The sequence below is a fragment of the Bactrocera latifrons genome, unplaced genomic scaffold (genome assembly GCF_001853355.1).
Source record: "Bactrocera latifrons isolate USDA-ARS-PBARC rearing strain unplaced genomic scaffold, ASM185335v1 scaffold_77, whole genome shotgun sequence".
Taxonomy (NCBI): Eukaryota; Metazoa; Arthropoda; class Insecta; order Diptera; family Tephritidae; genus Bactrocera; species Bactrocera latifrons.
Window position 1 is genome coordinate 938,713 of NW_017537456.1, and position 17,824 is coordinate 956,536.

At 34.3% G+C, this 17,824-nt stretch overlaps 5 protein-coding genes across 6 annotated transcripts in view; 4 read left to right on the plus strand and 1 right to left on the minus strand.

Annotated features, from left to right (window-relative positions):
- The first annotated feature begins 64 nt into the window (after nt 1-64).
- LOC108976470 (bifunctional riboflavin kinase/FMN phosphatase) lies at nt 65-2,841 on the plus strand. Its single transcript, XM_018945588.1, is given in 3 exon segments — nt 65-606; nt 761-912; nt 2,455-2,841. Coding segments are annotated over 3 exon segments (834 nt in total). The 5' UTR covers nt 65-200; the 3' UTR covers nt 2,731-2,841.
- Nucleotides 2,842-4,793: 1,952 nt separating this feature from the next.
- LOC108976462 (amidophosphoribosyltransferase) lies at nt 4,794-7,465 on the plus strand. The gene is made up of 2 exons (XM_018945581.1): nt 4,794-6,233; nt 6,893-7,465. Exons 1-2 carry the CDS (start codon nt 5,097-5,099, stop codon nt 7,385-7,387), a joined length of 1,632 nt encoding a protein of 543 aa, XP_018801126.1. The 5' UTR covers nt 4,794-5,096; the 3' UTR covers nt 7,388-7,465.
- A 1,297-nt stretch (nt 7,466-8,762) lies between these two features.
- LOC108976453 (ER membrane protein complex subunit 1) lies at nt 8,763-13,264 on the minus strand. Of its 2 annotated transcripts, XM_018945568.1 has the most exons (14): nt 13,190-13,264; nt 12,974-13,115; nt 12,256-12,907; nt 12,046-12,192; nt 11,583-11,883; nt 11,353-11,373; nt 10,703-11,037; nt 10,427-10,621; nt 10,280-10,357; nt 10,009-10,210; nt 9,792-9,944; nt 9,555-9,725; nt 9,252-9,485; nt 8,763-9,103 (listed from the first exon to the last, which is right to left on the minus strand). In XM_018945568.1, exons 2-14 carry the CDS (start codon nt 13,081-13,083, stop codon nt 8,943-8,945), a joined length of 2,760 nt encoding a protein of 919 aa, XP_018801113.1. In that variant the 5' UTR covers nt 13,084-13,115; nt 13,190-13,264; the 3' UTR covers nt 8,763-8,942. The 2 variants fall into 2 exon arrangements, with proteins under 2 accessions (XP_018801113.1, XP_018801114.1); XM_018945569.1 differs by lacking the exon at nt 11,353-11,373.
- Nucleotides 13,265-13,996: 732 nt separating this feature from the next.
- Nucleotides 13,997-15,756, plus strand: LOC108976474 (transcription initiation factor TFIID subunit 7). Its single transcript, XM_018945593.1, has 3 exons — nt 13,997-14,196; nt 14,268-14,477; nt 14,546-15,756. Exons 1-3 carry the CDS (start codon nt 14,101-14,103, stop codon nt 15,614-15,616), a joined length of 1,377 nt encoding a protein of 458 aa, XP_018801138.1. The 5' UTR covers nt 13,997-14,100; the 3' UTR covers nt 15,617-15,756.
- Nucleotides 15,757-15,941: 185 nt separating this feature from the next.
- LOC108976500 (28S ribosomal protein S9, mitochondrial) overlaps nt 15,942-17,824 on the plus strand; it is a 41,166-nt gene continuing 39,283 nt past the window's right edge. Inside the window, exons 1-6 of the mRNA XM_018945633.1 lie at nt 15,942-16,086; nt 16,170-16,388; nt 16,447-16,620; nt 16,679-16,764; nt 16,817-17,061; nt 17,133-17,248. Of these exons, the coding sequence (XP_018801178.1) occupies nt 15,988-16,086; nt 16,170-16,388; nt 16,447-16,620; nt 16,679-16,764; nt 16,817-17,061; nt 17,133-17,248 (939 nt within the window). The 5' untranslated portion in view covers nt 15,942-15,987. The remainder of the gene's footprint in view (nt 16,087-16,169; nt 16,389-16,446; nt 16,621-16,678; nt 16,765-16,816; nt 17,062-17,132; nt 17,249-17,824) is intronic.

Here is a 17,824-nt window from a genome sequence, read left to right on the forward strand (position 1 = left end):
TAAGTTTTTCGTTGAAAGCTCGAAACATATGTTTTTGACAACATCAAACGGAATTTGAAAAACAAAAGAAATTTAGAAGGAAACTAAATTAAATAAATATTATAATAAATAAGATAACAACAATCATGTCTCGTGTTTGCGATTATTAGATAGATATATTTCCCGCAAATTTGTTATATTAACTATGAAGTATATTGTTTATGTACGTGTACAGACAAGAGTACTCTAATCAATATGTTAAATATAACATTCATACATARAAGCATGCATGTAATCTATCAGATATAAAAAGCGTTCCAAAGTGTATGAAATCATTTAGATTTGAAGTTCTGATGCGACTACACTACCTAACGGCGTGTCCTACGCGATCATTAATTGACATTTGTACAAGCGTTAGAGGTTTATTATCAAGTTCCCGAAAAATCCGTTGCCTGAACAGTGGCTTAACCACTAATACTCATAATTACAGCAAGAAAAGTGACTTAAAAAATAGCACGAACCAAAAGAACATCATTAAAAAAATGCTCAACCACTTGCCGTTTTTTACCAGCGGAGAAATCGTGCACGGCTTCGGACGTGGTTCTAAAGAACTTGGCATCCCAACAGGTACATTAAAATAATGTAGAACCTTTAGCGATTTTGAAGCTCTTTATCTCTAAGCTTTAAACGTGGCATTCCCAATTATTTAATTACTTTTAAACTCAATGCCTTTGTTTTCTTGCTGACTGCTTTAATAATTTCTTTTATATAACTTACACAGCGAATTTTCCTCTGGAAGTRGTGAAAGCGCTACCGGCCGAAATAACTTTGGGCATATACTACGGTTGGGCGAGTGTAGACAATGGTGAAGTGCATAAAATGGTAATGAGTATCGGAACGAATCCCTACTATGACAATAAAGAGAAGAGTATGGTGAGTTAATCAAATCAATACTTCAATTTATTTTTATTGAATTGTATTGCATGGAAATATTTCAAGTACTTTCATTTAGATGTTATGTATATGTATGTTTACCTGCTAGTATGTATCACGAGAAACACCGCCGCTTTTTCAAATCTGACATAGCTAACTATTAATTTCTTATTCCATTAATAAATCACTTGTTAGTTGAACACATTTAGGAGTGAAGCACCCATCGAAACTACCACAATTGCTATYGTTCGATCAAATTTCATCACATAATAATTTTTCTGCATCATATAWCAAATTTCCTTGCGGAAATACATACATATGTATGTACATATGTATATTGTAAACTAAGTTTTGCATACTCTTTTTTAATAATATATTTTATTAGAAGYGTTGAAATTACAAGTTATTTTATGCTTTGTAAATTAACGTTAAATTCATAGTTTCTTTTAATTAGATGAGTACAAAAGACTTACTATATAACGTCAATAGTTTTTTGAAGCCACTGAAAAGTGTAACTATGTGGAACAGTCAGGAAATATAAGTGATGTATTTGTATACTAAAATTAGAAATACAAAGAATTTGATTTATCTACACATTATATAAAAATTACGTCTCACGATGTTTGTCGAGGTAAAATACTAAACAAATGAACTGATCTTAGGCTTAAACAATACGCTTGTCGGAAATTAGAATTCAGATAATATTTGGTTTTACGCGAATCTACGTGCATATCTACATTTACAGATGTGCATGAGAGTGTTGATGTATGAATGTATACATATTAGGGTGTTCGTAATTTCAAAAGTGGATTTTTTGTAGACGTCTAAATCATGTTTTCTTTCCCATATATTTAGTATGGGTTATTTGGTTTCTTATTAAGCAAATCGACCAACAACTTTTAAACAATTATATTCTTATACAAAATTTTTCGCTATCAAATGTAGCGAATAGTCAATATATTCTTAGCATTAGTTTCTTTATATGTGAKTTCGCTATAATTTTGAATAGTAATTATTTTATTGCATATTGTGATTAGTTTGTATTTGATATGTTTTTGTGTATAAAATTACTTCGAACCGCAACCGGCTCCATAAGTACTAACAAACTAATATACATATGTATATTGAAAAAAGTGTTAAGTCATTCATAGTTACACATGGTTGTTGACCTATTTGTGTGGGTACATATGTTCCAAAGGAAACCCATTGTCAATTTCTCTTCCTAATTCCTTATCAATGCCGGTTTATTTTGCTGATATCATAGCCATCTGTTATAAATTATCTACCAAATTGTAAATTAATACAGGTAGTTCGTTGGCATACTGTTTTTGAAGATACATATGTACCCATACTTATGTCGTCATTGGTTTGCTTGCATTCACTAATATGACAAGTGCAAAATACTCTGCATTGTATTACTCTAAAATAGCCAGAGATATTATTTACACTCAAAAATAAATTAAATAATTATTTGAATATAAAAGTACATATGTATATGTTTGTGTATACAAATGCATAACTGTTTTTACTTAATTTTTCTAGGAAACTCACATCCTACATAAGTTCGATGGCGATCTATATGGACACCTCCTGAAAGTTTGTATCGTTGGCTACCTACGCCCTGAACGTAATTTTGGCTCACTCGAAGAACTTATTTCTGCCATTCAAAAGGATATCGCAGATGCCACAAATTTGTTGGAAAGCGATGAGCATAACCGGCAGTTGCAATATTCGAAATATTTCAAAACTAACGGTAACGAAGACGTAAAATCTGCGTCAGCGAATTTGAATGCGCACAATAAAAATAATGGCTCATAAAATATGTTGTAGCCGTCAATCCTCGACCGGATACAAATAAGTTACGGACCCGTTCAGTTACGTAAAGCCAAATTTCGTATGACGAAAAATAAATAGCTTTGAGTTAATTAATATACATATGTATGCATGTACAGGCGATGAACGATCACACACTTGGTTACTAACTTTATTGACACAGAAAATACTTTATAATATTTTAATTATAGTTGAGCTATATAAATATACAGTTAAACATATTTTTCAGTAACATTTTTCAACACATTTATATGTATGTATATATGTATGTACATATAAAATTATCGAATATCAAATTTAGTGTAGATCGGCCCGTCTTAAATCAGTGATAGTCTAATTTAAGTTGTAGTGCAATTCTGTTATATAATTTCATTAGTTTATTTTTTCTCTACTTAAACCGCAACATGTTACTTAATTAAATGTACTTTTTAAATGATAAAATTGGTTACTTACTCTGTTTATATGTATATATGTAGATAATGCGAAATATGTGTATTTGATATTCTTGCGAAAATGTACAAATTGTAAGTATGCTTAAATTCAGTAGTAAATAATTGTATATGTTAAAAAATTAATGATATACACACAGATAAATAAAAACGGTTTTATAAAATTGTAATTGTATTTGAATTTAAATTTCACAATATTTCTGGGGTAAATATTGTTTTTGTAAATAACAATTCATCGAACCGCAGTACTTCTTAGAAAGACGCTCGTGTTTTATAATCTGAAGCACTCAGCTCACGTCGTCATTTAGTATCCGATAATTTCTGAAATATCTTACCTTTGAATCATTGATGTACATCTTTACAATTGAAGTTGCATAATTAAACGTCACATTTATAAAGAAACGTGACAAAGTTGTTACAGTGACGGCAATTGATTTTGTTAAAAACGCAGACTCAAGATCCATGCGAGTAACCTCTGCAGTTAATCAATAGTGATAATGAACATATTAAGTACTTTCATTACTCATTTATCATCTCAAGATATAATATAAATCAAAAAAATAAAATCAATAAAAATCAGCCTCAGCAGAGAATTGTCATTTGATATATCAAAATATTTTCCTCTAATAAATAATTATATGAGGTATGGGATGATACTGAGCACTTTGAATACAAAATAAGAAATCTAGAGAAGTTAGTAATACAATTCATTCATGACCAAGATTCTGGAATGCCTTCGACTTAGTTAACATTAATAAAAAAAAGTTGGATAATAATACATTTTTTTKAAAGAAATGAAATAGATTATTATATATTTTTTAAAGAATGAAATAATATCTCTGCCTTTTCAACTSCAACTTATTGGAAACAAAGTGCGGCATGTTGGCTATGTACAATCTTCTAATTAAAATATAGTCATTCAATGCACTTTTTTGTCTTCCGTTCCCGCTTGTCGAGTCTAAGTAAACGGGACGGCCTGGATTTTTATCCAGCCGCGCAGTGTCAACTGGCCACCATTTCACGAAATCACTTCAAGAATTTTTTCTGTCGCTACAACRGCAACAACAACATTTTGCTTCGAGCAGAATAATTAAGCATACTGCAGGTAAGCGTGATAATTAAGCTTAATATAATAATTATTAATTCGTGRATATATATTATTTTTAAATATCGTTTAGAAATATATATGTATGTACAAATACATTATTACAATTAATACATTATTAATGGGCAAGCGAATGCTTTCATTTGAAATTTAATTTATTAAACGTGCCAATATTTGGTTTCATGCTAAAAATTAATTTATTTATTCTAAGGTAAAATCGGCAGTCGACTGACTGTATGTCACAATTATCTTAAGGATTTTTGATTATACACTATGAATATATCTATGCCTCTACCACTTATATTTCTAAAATAAATATATCAAGCAAAATATACATATGTATGTACATTACTAAATTTATGAATTTCATTAGGGTATCGCAAACACTCTACGTCAACATTTGGGTTAATAATTATGATCACAATTAAGCAACTCTGACAGGCGCATGAGAGCGGGTGCTGAGCGATCACCWYTGACGTTGGGTCGGAGCTCTCCGCTAGCTTCTACTTGCCCGCATTTAAGYAACAAGAAATCAGTTTAGAATTATTCTTCGCCATAAAAACATTAAAAGTACTTGGGTGCGCAATAAATCGCTTAAACGATACGCACATGGTAATTGTTGTACTACAACAACGTTGAATGAAATCCTAATAATTCGCGCAACGTTTGCGTAACGCATGGTTGACTTATGAAGACAAGAGGCTGCAAACCGGAAACCGTAGGCAGTGCGTCAAGGCTAACAAGCGCCTTTTTTATACACTAAATCAATAATCAACTATCTACAAGTGGCTTTGAAAATGGCAACAGCTGAGATAAGTGTATGTGCAACAGGTGGCACTACATATCCCCCTGAATTACAATTAACAGAGGCTGACAATATTTTAGAGCAAAATGATACAACAGTAAATACATTGGACGCTGCAGCCGAGCCAGAAACTGGATTAACACATGAGTGCGGTGTTTTCGGCGCCATCGCCTGTGGCGATTGGCCGACGCAAATTGATGTGGCGCACGTGATTTGTTTGGGTTTAGTGGCATTGCAACATCGCGGCCAAGAATCGGCAGGTATTGTGACAAGTGAAGGTAATACTTCAAGAAATTTTAATACACACAAAGGGATGGGCATGATCAGCACCCTCTTCAACGATGAGTCTATCAAGAAACTCAAGGGCAATCTAGGTATCGGCCACACACGTTACTCCACTTCCGCCGCCTCTGAGGTAGTCAATTGCCAACCTTTCGTTGTACATACACTGCATGGCGCGATTGCTGTAGCGCACAATGGCGAACTAGTAAATTCTGAATCGCTTAGGCGGGATTTGCTGAGTCGTGGCGTTGGTTTGTCAACACACAGCGATAGTGAATTGATTGGACAAGCACTTTGTTTGTGTCCCGAAGGTGTCTTTGAACAAGATGGRCCAGACTGGCCGGCGCGCATACGTAACTTTATGCAATTGGCGCCACTCTCCTACTCACTTGTTATGATGTTTAAAGATAAGATTTATGGGGCGCGTGATCCATACGGTAATCGGCCACTTTGCCTTGGAAAAATTATGCCTATCAATGGCGATTCGAATGCTAAGCTTGAAGACGTGCACGCCGATGGTTGGGTGGTGTCGAGTGAAAGTTGTGGTTTCTTGTCGATTGGGGCGCGATACGTGCGGGAAGTCGAACCGGGGGAAATAGTAGAATTGACGCGCAACGGCTTCCGCACCATCGATGTGGTCAAACTACCTGAATATAAGCGCATAGCTTTTTGCATTTTCGAATATGTTTACTTTGCGCGCGGCGATTCGATATTTGAGGGTCAAATGGTGTATTCGGTACGCATGCAGTGCGGTAAACAGTTGGCACGCGAGGCCTTAATCGATGCAGATATAGTTAGCTCAGTGCCAGAATCGGGTACAGCGGCAGCGCATGGCTATGCTAGAGAGGTGAGTATGCATAAACTTAATTATTGTAATTATTAAGCTCAAGATCTCAAATATTGATAATAATAAAAAATGTGACCGAAAYAGTGTAAAACAATACACACATGTAATGTACATATTTACGCACGCGCAATTTTTAAGTGTTATTAATTAATAGCGTTACATTTTTCAAACTTATTTTATATTTCCTAAAATACCTCTACTTTAAAATAATATTCCATACAATTTTTTCTATAAAAAGGAGACTTTTTAAAATAATTCCTATAAATGTGATCATTAATCGTCGAAATCAATTAATTATAAGTATATACATACAATACATATGTAAATATTGTTATATGKTAACTTTTGAAAGCCATTTCCTTATCTATTAAACTTTTAGTTTGAGATTTTCGACGACTATGATATACTGATAATGACCCTTGGGTGCCTAAATCCATGATAATAACCCATTTTTCCCAAAAAATTGCTTCATAATTTCGTAGTTTATGTATTCTATGGTGTTATTAATTTCTATATTTACTACGGCATAGAAATGCCTATTTTTTGGAGGCACATTTAGTGGCTTCCCAAATATATTTGCATCTAAGTATATGTATGTATGTATAAATGTTAATAATTATATTACTTCAAAATCTTTTTTTTTCCTCATTTCACTTCAGTCCGGCTTGCCATTCGCTGAGGTACTATGTAAGAACCGTTACGTAGGCCGCACATTTATTCAGCCATCGACACGTTTGCGCAAATTGGGTGTCGCTAAAAAGTTTGGCGCACTTTCCGAGAATGTAGCTGGCAAACGACTTGTTCTGATCGATGATTCAATTGTGCGCGGAAACACCATCGGACCAATTATCAAGCTGTTGCGCGATGCCGGAGCAGCAGAGGTACATATACGCATAGCCAGTCCACCGCTGCAATATCCATGTTACATGGGCATTAACATTCCSACGCGTGAAGAGCTTATTGCCAACAAATTGAATGCAGAGCAATTGGCCCGACATGTGGGTGCAGACAGCTTGGCATATTTAAGTGTGGAGGGTCTAGTAAAAGCAGTGGAAATGAACAAACAGGTTTCTAGTCCGAATAAAAGCGGTCACTGCACGGCTTGTTTAACCGGCGAGTATCCGGGCGGGCTACCGGAAGATTTGAGTTGGTAAATGCAAGGCATATGGAGAAAGCAGTACCCACAACTGAATAATAATTAACATTATTGTTCTTATAAAATCTCATAAGACGTACAGACATACACTGCTGAATATTCTTTAAGTGTCGCGAGAAAACGTTAAATATTTATTCACCTTAGAAGTTGTCACAAATTTTAAAGGCTATAAATATTGATCTATGCATTATAAATATTRTCTACACATAAGTACATATACTCCTTTTTTAATTTAGGCTATGTATGTATAAAAGATAAACGCCTTTAGAGAAGGATATCTTGCATTTAATTAGCTGTCTAAACACTAAAAGCACAACGGGTATTTCTTAATAAAAGTTGGTGTACACTTATATGTACACACATATGTACTATATATGAATGCACATGTACAATATATGTACGTATACGTATGTATGAATGAAACTTCTGCACAATAATTTTTGAAAATGATTTAATTTGCTACATTTTTGTTTATATTAAGCATCTCTTCAATTAAAGTACAATAAAAAAAATAAACCGAAAATTCCTTTTTATTTATTGATGCTGCGAACTAGCAACTGCTTTCGGATTTGTTTATCTGCGTAAATTCATTTATGCGGAATGATTGCAACTTGACATTTCTTGTTATTGCTGTAATTCAATGGAACATCATGTGAGGTATTGGAAGAATAATGACAAAAATAAATATAGTTTCAAATTCGTCAGCTCTAATTGAAAGAACAATGACCCATCGAGAAAAATAACAACTATAAAATTGAATAATTATGACAATAGCTAATATAAGCTTTCAATTCATTCTCGTGGAGAAGAAATTAGCTATTTTCTAATAGTTTGGACAAATAAAAATTTACCTGCTTTTAGTTTGAAGGTTGTGAGCTCCATTGCTCGAGAAAAGAATTTCTCTGTAATTAATTAATAATAATATGTATATCGATGAAGGAAACTAAGTAAAAACCTTCCGTGCGAGATCATTAATAAAGAACACCAAATAYATTTCTGGTATGAAAAAGATTTTTTTTTGCCTATGCAGTTTACAAACACAATTTATTTCTTTTAAATTGTTTTATTGTTACTATTTGGATTCGCATTTCCCAATTTTTTGGTAAATTATAACTAATGTAGCCGAAGGATTACAAAATCAAATAAGCTAACAGCAAAAATCATGTATAAATTTAATTGTAAAAAAATAACAAAAATAATACAAATTTAATTAAAGAAAYAAAATACCGAAAATAACTCAAGTAACCAAACTGCCTAAGTGAAGTGTAAATAAAAGTAATATCAGCGTTACTTTAGTTGAATAGCACATAGTCATGTTTGTTTGCTTTACAAAAATTAAAGCACCAGCTGATTGTTAATTTAACACATAGATGTATGTAAATATAAATTTTTTTATAATTATTATTTATTTTATTTTGCTTATTTTTCGGTATATTGTTATGCTATACCTTCAATTGGCTATAGGTATAATTTTTAATTTATTTATTAATGACTCTAAATTATTACTTTATAGTGTTGYTGCATTGGGTGCATGCAGATTGACTAATATTATTTTATTTCCATGCTTGTTTTAATAGTTTGCGCGAAGCCAGATGCTTGACCACCAATGAACCGCTTGTTAGGGCCAGCAAYACAGCCGTAATTAGAGTGTAATCAAAGTCTTCTTTTAACAAATCAAATGTCTTTGATGGTGCAACGCGCGTCACGAAAATATCTGTAAAAAATATTAAATAAAATGTTTGCTTATTAACAGTTTTTTTGCATCGAAAAATGATCATTACTATACAAATATTTTGCATTCATTAATTTTACTTAGATAAATTCTCTTAAAATACTTTGAAATTTGATTGCCCGACACTGACCTAAACCAGTAGCCAAAACCAAACATGTACTCTCCAAACCACTGGGTGCTGTAAATATATTGCTTAAGCGTGCAATGGTCTGATTATAATTTATGATATTCTCSGTTGGTAATGGCAATTCAGGAATGTAAGGTATCGCACCCTCCTCTCGGCCTTGTGTGTTCGTTGTTATTGGGCGACGCGGATCGAGCAAAGCCCAAGGCATCTCAATGATAGCTCCACTTGCTGTGCCAACTATAAAAGAAAAACAAATAAACCAAATTTAAACAGTACGAATTGGAAGATAAAATATTGTCGACATACTAAGCACGTGTTTGTTTGTTATGCCACGCTCGGTTATAGTCTCACGCATTGTCTCCACTAATGTAGGTATGATATAAGATTGGCGTTCAACCATTGGCAAGGGGGGTGCATTCAATGAGCTCCAAACGGTGCTGTTGGCCTGTGTTTTACCTTCGTATAATTCTATTGTAGCTACAAATATTTAATAGATTTAAAATATTAATTCTTGTTTTCTTCTAACCAATTGAAAATAGTTACTGATTTCAGTRCGGCGCACTTTGTCGTTATAATACGAATAAGCTAGCCAGTTTTCAGAATGCACAATATGTACCGGTACTCTAGCGCGGCGGTGAGTCATAGAGAAAACAATTAAGCCAGACACAGCATCGATGAGATAGACGTTCAATAAAACTGTTAAAATAAAAGAAATATGATAAATAAAAAATTTAATAAACCGTGTTGTAAATATGCTCACATTTGTGTGTAGGATCGGTGGCTTGTGTGACCACAGCAATTAAATTGGGATTGATATACTTATARAGCACAGATCGATCCGCCAACACACGGCCTTGCGAGTGAACATGCTCTARAGGATTTTTTCCAGCTATCGCGACAAGTTGATGGTCATTGTTGTGACCACCTAAGCGYACATTCCAAATCGGTAGCGAACTTAAGACCTATCAGTACATAATAAAATATATACAAAAAAATAAATGCATATATAAATTTGTATAATAAGCGCTCACATTGTCGGCATATTGTACAAAGAAACCGTCCAACACAGCAGTTGATTTGTCAGCAGTAAACAAATACATGCCATGTGCCTGAAAGCAAGCATGCAAAAAAACGCAAATATAAAGTGTATGTAAGTAATATTATGTGTAAACATTTACCATCTCTTGAACGTWTTGCGGGTATACGGCAACATTGTTTTGTCCGTCCAGTAACAGCAGTCCTTTTATAGAATCCTTTTCCGATTCAGCTAACAGCGTAAGTTGTTTGATTTTGTAATTCAACTTCAATAGTCCACCTTCGGCGGGCTTACCATTGATCGGATTAAAGCGGAATAGCACGCCATTGCCGGTTAGCTGAATAGAACAGAAAATGTTAAAAATATACATACATACACATGTTTGATGTTAGTAACATATTTTGAATATAATATTTACCTTTTCCTTAGCCACAACAGTGCAAAGTGGCTGCAGTGGGAAATGTTTAGATGTACGCTGTACCAATAATCGCATAGGTTCCTGATTTACGAAGTTTTGAATATCGCTTAAATAGAGCTGCCAGTGGTGTTTACCACTTATATTATCAATGCCAAATATTTTACCACTGCGTGTCAACACAACCAACATTTTATGCAATCCAAAAGAGTCTCGCACTAATCCAGCCTTTTGTGTATCGGTTGGTGGTTGTCCCAAGCCGATAACATGTAGAAATATGCTCTTAATTTGCATAGCTTGAGTAGAAATGCGGCGCAAAAATGCACTCGCAATATCACCTAAATACAATTATATAATTATACGAGTATACTTTACATAAAAATTTCAACTAAGCACATATACATAAGTAAATATGAAATTAAAAAAAAAAAAAAAAATAGGAGCTGAAAGCAATTAAGTTGTACTCAAACCCAAGAATGGTTTTTAAAGACCACAATTATTGTGTAAAATCAAAAAATATGTATTGTATGCATATTTATATAAGATAACATTTTGCAAAATTAAAAAAAAAATTGCAAACTAAAAATTAGGGAGCAGCCAAAAAACATGAATATTAAGGTTTTTGTTTATAAATTTTTACAATTTTCACTCACTTTCCAATCCCGTAGCATCCTCTTAAAATTCCAGATAACAGCGTTAAAAATTATCAGAGAAAATTTTAATATAATATATAAATATCTATTGAAAGCGTCATATTTGATACTAAACTATGTATTTCAAAGACCGCGCAAGAAAAAAATATATATAATATATATTGAAGGGAATATTATTTTTTTTATGTCACTCTATGCACTTCACTTTAAACACTAAATGTTTAACATACCTGTATTTCCTCTCATTTCATTTTCTAATGTTCCCTCTGCATCGGCCAGCGGTAAATCAATGAATTCACTGGCCACTATATTCGCTAAAGACTCCTGTCGCACCCAGCGCAGCTTGCCTCTGTTCACAGCCAAAATAGACTCATCCTCTGTGCCGAGTACATACCAACAACCTTTGCTTTGTGACGCACAAGCGAATGTTTTCAACGTCGGTGCGCCATAATGATCAGCATAATCCATATTAATAGTCATTTCAGGCACTGGCTCACAACTATCCACATAGTGTCCTCGAATTTGCAAAACCTAAAAAAGTAACTATAGTTAATTGTGGCGCTGAAATTTTTTGTCAAAAAACACATAACCACACTTTTTAAGTAAATATSGTTTGATTTATATTTTAGAATTAAGTTATGGTGGTTATGTGTTATGTTCCCTGTAGAAAACAGATAAATGTCTGTAACTCACATTATTAACGACGTCGGCCTGCGCTAAAACGCGTCGTTTTTGGAATTTTCCTAATATGAAAYTCTTGCTTTCATAATTGTTACATACAATCGAGGCTTCGTGTATGCTCACCAACCTTGTTCCAATCGCATAAGCACCGCTTATTCCCTGTAATACAGCTTTTTTTTTTAGAATTGTATAAAATATTTGTTATATGAATTTGACACCAACCTCCACAGCACGAAGCTTATCCTTTGAGACATTCTCCAAAGTCTTTCGCAAAATTTGTGGCTGGCTCGCCGTCAAATCAATACCTATCAACTGACTAYTTTCCAAACAAGTATAGTAAACACCGCTAAGAACACATTTGTCAGCATTAATCCATCCTGCAGATATTCTTGCAGTTGTTTCTGTCGCCCGCCCAGTGGTGGCGAAATATGGGGTGACTTCAATATGACTATGCCATGTTGGAATCACATGATATAGTATACCATTCTTATAGAACCAAAAGGCTGATTCAGCGCGTTCTGTTTGAAGGGGCATTAAAGACCATTCCCATTCTAGATTACCACTAGCCACATTCCAACCCCGTACTAAAGCAGGTGCATGACCTTGTACGGTAAGCACGTCGAAGCCGTGCTTTGAATTGGTTGGTGCTGCTGCAGTGCTCTCGGGTTCATTTATGTTCACTGAAGCCGTTCCCACCTGCATTAACTTCAGATCTCCACGTGGTAGATTTTCAAGTACTTGTCGCCATACTATTTTTCCAGTCTGAGGTTCCAATACGGCAACAACATTTTCATGAGTGCTAACAAGCAAACGTGGACTTAGGGAATTTAATTCTAAATGCGCCTGATCTATCGCTCCGATGTGTTGTATCCTCCTGTACATAATTTAGTATCAGTATACATTTTTATTCTTTAGGCAACTTAGTTTTTATATTACTTACCAATCGAATTTTTTTATTTGATCCTCGTAAAGCGCATTGACACAWCTTGAAAAGAACAACAACGATATGAGAAATAGGCCCCTCGAGCAGAGAGCAGTTTGTGGAAGCATAATGAAGCGCCCGTCAGCAGTTTCGTCAAATTCTAGTTTTTATTCAGAATAAAAGCAAAACTTTATTAATTTTAATTAAAAGCAAATGAAAAATCAGATTCTTTACCGGGCAGAAACGTGAAAAACGAAAGGAGGTAACTTGTCCAAATAAGAARAATTAAGTGACTGTCAAATTTCTCACTATTTGCTTCTTCTTCATTAACAATTGTTATTTAGCTAGAGTAACCAAAGCTAAAATTTCATTTACTTTAAACTACTAGTACTTACAATAATATCTATTGCCGAAATCAATTAAATTTTATCCTTCGTTATATAATCCTCTTAATTGATAATTATTTCTAAAAATATAATATAAACCAATATAAAAATATTTATGTCAAGAGTTTACAAAAGTGTTTGCGTTATAGTTGATTTATATGAAGATTTTATGTGTCCTCACACGGAAAATTTTTCCATTATATGACCTTCCAATCTTCCGAGGATCATTTAATATCTTAAAATTAATATGCTTAGAACAAAAGTTCGAAGTATGCTTTTGTATGAATGCGTTCACATCGAAGTGAAATACAGAAAAGACGAATCAAAACATTGCTAAGCAGAAGTCTTATTTGATTGATGAGGAGCACGGAAAACAAAACGTTCAKTCTAATATCATTGGCAGACGGYAGCGTTAATCCGGATTAAGTGCATTAATGTAGTMGTGCAGCTGTCTAMATAAATAACTTCTTAAGAACGTGTGTATTTTAATATTTGACAGAYGTCGCTTGAAGTCTGTCGCTCTCTCACATAAATTGTCAAACAAAGGGGGAAAAGTTATACGTGAATAGGCCCTTACGGTTTCCTATACATTATCTTCAACATTATTGCTGTAAACAGATTTTCTTTACAACTACACTATTGTGAATGCCAAAGAATGAAGCAAACAAACCTTTAAAACAGCACTTCAAAATAAAACTTACGACGAACAGATATATATCATATTTCAACAATTTCTKTAAAAAAGTATAAACACTCAATATGATAGAAAAGAAAACCGAGAAAGTGAAACATGAAACAAAACCGCGTGATGATGGAGTGGATTTGGAAAATCAATTTATACTTCGATTACCCGAGGTAAATTACATAGATTTCCTGATMATAACAATTTCTTGAAATATATGACAACCATTTTGGTGTTTCAACAGGAGCCGGCCAAAGCATTACATGAGGCTCTACTAACWGGAAGTATTAAGGACAGGATGACAATTAAAATGGATAACGATCTTCGGTATGGTGAACTGCGTTTTGATCATTGGCTTTTACATGCTAAGGTGGTCGATTTGCCAACAATCATAGAATGTCTTAAAACTATAGACAGCAAAAATTTCTACAAATCCGCCGATATCTGTCAACTGGTAGAGAATATTTATAAATGTATGACTTCTGAAATGATTGCATTTGTATTTTTTGATTTATTTCATAGATGATCTGCAAAGAAGAACCTGATGCATTAGATTCAGAGAAAGAGTCTCCAAACAAAGGCAAAAAGAAGGATCCTAATAAGGTCGACAAGAAATATTTGTGGCCACATGGAATTACACCTCCATGTAAAAATGTACGTAAACGGCGATTCCGTAAAACTTTAAAAAAGAAGAATGTTGAAGCTCCTGAAATTGAGAAAGAAGTGAAACGTCTCCTGCGTATAGATAACGACGCCGTTAAAGTAGAATTCGAAATCATAAATGAAGATTTGGACAAACGTTCTTTAGAACAGCAATCTAAGGACTACAACGAAGGAGAAGAAGAATACAACTATGAGGTCATGAATGAAGGTGACAAAAATAATGACTCATCTTCTCAGAAAGACATTAATGTCGAATCCGATGGCGATGATGAAGAATTGCCATCAGGGACTGGACCGATTGGTGGTGTTGGTGAGCATGATATATTTGGTGAAGAAGTCTCTTCCTCGGATGATGATGAGGACATGCGACGGGGTACATCTCGTATACAAGATATCGAGGAAATGTCAAGATTATCTGCGGACGATTCTCGCTTGTCAGATTTCTCAATTGGTGGTAATGGTGGTGGCGACGCTGCTGCCAAATCAAGCGGTATGGGTGGTGCTGGTAACGATAATGCTACTGGTATAAATCTTTCAAAAGATAACGCAACTGAATTCGAAAAATCAATGTTTGGCAGTCCAAAAGCTGACGCAGATGACATGGTGTCAAAATTCAGTGGTTCAAATTCAAATTTGGCAGCTCCAAGTGGTTATTATGAAGAACAAAAACGTAACGAATACGATGATGACTTTTCAAGCGAGGCCAATAATGTATCAACTCATCTAAACTCCGAGCAGATACAGATGAGGATAGCTGAACTACGTAGGCAATACGAAGAACTCAAAGCTCAACATTCACAAAAGGCACAAGAAATATCATCTATTCAAAATCCAACACTAAAACAACGTATGCAGGAGACCCTAGATAACTTGCAAAACCAAATGGATGACAAGGAATCGGAGATTAAAAACTATGAAAATATGATGTAAACAAAAATGTACTCAAAACCATTGAAAGTGAATCAAAATTTATTGTTTTTTTCGAAAAGTTTATATTCTATTGTTTTTATTCGCCTCAAGTGTAGGTTATTCAGCCGATACAATTAAACAAGTTCACTGAGATTCATTTAAAAAATAATAATATGAAAATAAATAAATTTACATTACTTAGGAATGTTAATAAGATAATAAATAATTCGGATCTAATATAAAAAATTGTTTTAMAATCCCCTTTTTCCTAGTTCCAACACTGTTATGCCATAATAATTATCGCACTCTTTGTTTTGTTTATTCCCATTTGTCATCAGCTGTTCAACAGATTGTCTGTCATAGTTTTTTCCTTTTTCTTAAAACCTTCTAATATGGCYGTGGCGTTGCGATTTGGTTCAAATTTCTTAAAAAATAACATAAATTATGTGCAAAATATATGCAAAATCACAGATAGCTATGCAGCCCAAATTGTAATTATCGATAATCTTTGAATAGATATCATCTCATAATGTGTGTCCTAATATAATGTTCCTAACCTAAATCTAATTTTTAGCAAGCAAGCCGCAACTTTGGAACTGAGGTAACCGTCAAAGCTGCACCCCTAGCGGTGAAGAAACAGAAAGTTAGTCAAGCCATGAAGGCATACCTCGAACGTGCTCGCGAAAACGATGAATTTATGAAAACCCAGAAGTTGGAGTATCAAATTGGTAAGAGGCATTTGGCGAATATGATGGGAGAAGACCCAGAAACGTTTACGCAAGAAGACATCGATGTAAGTAAATATGATCAGTTGCTTAATGAAATTTATAATTCGATTTTTCTGTTTTTAGAATGCCATCGAATATTTATTCCCCTCTGGATTGTTTGATAAGCGAGCACGCCCTTTAATGAAAAGCCCTGAAGAAGTATTTCCAGCGCGTAAAGCAGCAGAGTTTGACGAAACAGGACGTCCCTTTCATAGTATGTTCTACACTGGACGACCAAATTTCTTTAAATTATTATACGTAGGTATTTCAATCGTCGATGATTAATTTTTTTTTTAACCAAGCGCAATTTATTTAGGATATTGTTGAAGAGATGAATAATTTATATGATCTTGAGGAACGCATGTTGCGTCGCGGTACACGCGCAGACCCAAATCAAAAAGTGTAAGTTTAAATTATCCCAAACTTATAAATAATAATACCAATTTTATTTAAGTGATTTCACTGGATTCCAATGGTTAACTAAGGATCAACTCGAAGCAATTCTGGTAGAAAAGATAAACGATTTGGAATATACAAATTTCACCAATGCAATGGATCGCTTAGTGTCGCTTCCATTTTCATATAAAAGTCGAGATTTTATCAATAAATTTGCCAAGCCATTGTTGAATCAAACCAAACAATTGGAGATACCAAAACCACAATTCGATGCTGAAGGTCGCCAATTTGTTACGACATATGGTATGTAGTTTTAAAATAACCTGATGTAAACTATGTATATAAATGAATTTTATAAATTTCCTTTCGCTTAGAATGCTTACGTAAGACAGCACGCGGCGATGTTACTGTTCGCCTACCAGGTACTGGAAAAATTACAATTAATGGTCAAGACATCACCTATTTCGAAGAACTACAGTCCCGTGAACAGGTGAGTTTCTTGCATATTATTTTATTCCCGAGGGGCAGCGTTATACGTAATAAGAGAATTCGTAATTCATACATTGAAATCTGCACAACTCAGAAGATTTGAGCGGCTGTTTATTTTAATTTCTTGCTCCCCTCACGAGACAAATACACCAYAGAACAGTATTGGCTTAACTACGATTTCGGAAAGCCAAAACACAATTTTTGGTGAGAGTACTTATCGCTTCCCAATAGCCCTTTTAGAGCAACATAGGGCAACTAGTGTCATACTCACCCGCCCCTCAACGTTAAATTTCCATGATAGCTTTCTATCAAAGTTAGGGCCAAARAAAGTACTTCATCTCTTCAACAAGGTGATGACGGCAGCCACTCAATRACGGAAGAGGTGCCACCCGGATTTTATACCTTCTCCTAAATAAAACCGTAATCAGTCGCTCCTCTCSGCCCAGCTAGCTACCAAATTGAGGTACCCTTGTGTTAACTCATAGATGGTATTCAGAAATTTTTCTKTAACCAGGAGAACGACATCAGCTGCGCTGGTTATCACCCGACATCCTYGTTCCTCGAGTTATTTCAATAT